Source organism: Tubulanus polymorphus, chromosome 9 (assembly GCF_964204645.1).
Source record: "Tubulanus polymorphus chromosome 9, tnTubPoly1.2, whole genome shotgun sequence".
Classification (NCBI taxonomy): domain Eukaryota; kingdom Metazoa; phylum Nemertea; class Palaeonemertea; order Tubulaniformes; family Tubulanidae; genus Tubulanus; species Tubulanus polymorphus.
Genome location: NC_134033.1, coordinates 4,256,955 through 4,259,612, shown reverse-complemented (window position 1 = coordinate 4,259,612; position 2,658 = coordinate 4,256,955). Strand labels below are relative to the sequence as shown.

At 37.3% G+C, this 2,658-nt stretch overlaps 1 protein-coding gene across 1 annotated transcript; it reads right to left on the bottom strand.

Annotated features, from left to right (window-relative positions):
• Positions 1-428: 428 nt before the first annotated feature.
• Positions 429-1,841, bottom strand: LOC141910906 (uncharacterized). The gene is made up of 5 exons (XM_074801789.1): positions 1,779-1,841; positions 1,499-1,631; positions 1,087-1,242; positions 858-974; positions 429-553 (listed from the first exon to the last, which is right to left on the bottom strand). Exons 1-4 carry the CDS (start codon positions 1,811-1,813, stop codon positions 876-878), a joined length of 423 nt encoding a protein of 140 aa, XP_074657890.1. The 5' UTR covers positions 1,814-1,841; the 3' UTR covers positions 429-553; positions 858-875.
• Between the last annotated feature and the right edge of the window lie 817 nt (positions 1,842-2,658).

The following is a 2,658-nucleotide window of genomic DNA, read 5'->3' as shown; positions in this document are numbered from 1 at the left end:
TCAACGTGTCTTTCATTGATATCCTGTTCAATGCCTTCCCGTGCCTTCAAATATGGAAGGTACCATGCAGCAGAATCTGCTAGCTTGACTGTCTTAGTTTCAATGGTATCGAGGAAATCATTCCACCAGCCTTGTTTCTCCTGTGGCAAAAAGCTTTTCCATTTCTCCATATTCTTTTTCATATCCTTGATTTCGATGTTTGAATAATTTAAATCGAGCACTGAAGGAGTACCAGTTGGTATACTTGTCAATACTCCGCCTTCCATGCAGTGCCATTCCTGAGTTGATGAACTCCTATAGTACATGTTTATTTGGGATTGATCTTGGCTGTCCCTTCGAAATAGAAATATCCTTGGTTTCGAATGGTTCTTCATGTTGACGATATGTGGAGCAAGCCAAGATCGAATATCCAACAAAACTCGATACCATCGCACAGTTTGAGCAGGCCGGCCATATCGAATGCATCTTCTCTTCTCAACCTATCGGCATAGACGCTAAACAGCTGGTTGATGTCTTCGTGCGTATGACCAACGAAGAGAAAACTCAACTGAATCTGAAATGATTGAAAAAGTTCGTCTTTAGAATTTTCGATCTCATAACCCACACAATAATACGGGTGCGATGTATGGTTCTGAATTCAAGTTATAAGTTCAAAAGATATACCACGTGGAAATATATATGAGAAATGATATCTATTGCAGTAGAAACTGCATAACTTGCCAATACATGTAGTTAGTTACAAGTTTGTCGATATATGTAATCTCTACCGAACCGAGGTACACATAGGTGAGTATTTGCGTTGCTTCTTAATTGAAAGCCTCCATTTATTAGTAGCCTGCAACTAGCAGATTCCTCACCTCGTTAAATATTTTCTTCTATACTAGAATTTGCAAGAGGGCTAAAACGTATTTGTTCTTATTTTCGCGGCCACAGTTGTCGGCTTGCAAATACAAATGCGGTGGCAGATGACCATTCTAAAAAAGTAAATAAATGAATTTAACATTAAATAAATGAATTTAACATTTCTTTTCACATTTGCTGACATAGAAATGTGTACCGGTATTAAATTGTTTATATTCGTCTTACCTTAGATATACGCCATAATGTCTTGAGAATAACATTCATCGTCATGTTGCTGTCGTGTGGATAAAGATGATAATCGACATACGACTGAGATAGTTTATGACCATGACTTATCACACCAGTTATGTGTGTTTTTAGTAAATTAGTAGCTGTCATGAACTGAAAAGAGAAATACCGGTAATTAGAAAATATAGTGCAAAAAGGCTATGATAAATAATGCAGATTAAATATGTTTTACAGTGGGTTTTGTTTATTATCAAACAGTTCATTATCATTGTACGCCATTGGAGGTTAATTACTGGGCAGTTCTATAGAATGGTTTGTGTACCGGGTAATACAACTGGATTAGATTTATGGGAAATTTGCGATAAATCGTAAGTTAAATGACAATAAGATGGCTAGACGAGTTGCTCACCTTTCCTTTTTCTCCGGCAAAATGTGGAAGAAATGACTTCGTTTGGTCCATACCATCGACTATTAAACTAACGTAACGGTTCGGATTCGTCTGCGCTCTACGAACGCGTGCATAATAGGCGAGTCTCTCAGTCCTGAAGCAGAGAAATACATGATGGTTTTTTACGTAAGAACATTGAAATTATCAAACACTGAGATTGGAACAACATTCCAAGTGCGGTATGGAAATTCAAACAGCCTCCTTATTAGATACGATGAAGATAGCATTTACATGTACTTACATTACTGTAGAAATGTGGCGTTGTTTTTCTGCCATTATTTCCTTGCGGGATATCGGGTTCTGCGTTGATTGAAGTAATTGTTGGATTCTCACACAATCGTCACATTTCGAGAATGTACTACCCTGTAAACATTCAAGCATCATTCATATTAGAAAATGTCAATATATTTTTGAAATATGTAGGCAAAGTGAAGTAATAAGTTACCTTCTTGATTTTGACAAATGAGAACAACTCTGACCAGATCCGATAAAATGTAGACTGACTGACATATCTATCATTGTTGTCGCTTTTTTCTGTTTTGTACTCCCGGTAGAGGTCAATTTTTCGGAATATCTGCGGAAGCCATTTTTCAGTCTTATCGGGAGAAGATTGTGCTGTATTTTCCAAATACTTTGAGAGCCAAGAAGTTGCTTCAACGAATTCAGGGCTAGATTTTCTGATGGATATATTCTCCGGGCATTCTGACTTATCCTGTTTAAACTTGATTTTGTAAAGCGTCGATTTACTGATGCCATAGACATTTAACCAGCAGCCTTGGCAAACAGATCTTCCCATGACAGTAAGGTTAATGCGCGATGTATTCTGCGTACATGTTTGCAGAGTGTTCACGATAAACTGATGACGATCCGAAATATTGCGACACCAATAGGATTCCCGCAGGACTGGTTCTTTATATCAGCCATGTGCAGAAAATCGGTACGATGTTTTTTACAGATCACATGAAGAGATTTCAATAGCGTTGTCGATGATGTTTTTTTGTTAAAAAGACTTTCTTTGGGATATCCTGAAAAGAGATTGATGCATGAATAGAGATTATGGAATTGCATTTTACCATGCGTTTCCAATGGATATTTCCAAAATCATTGTGATTTCTCTGTTT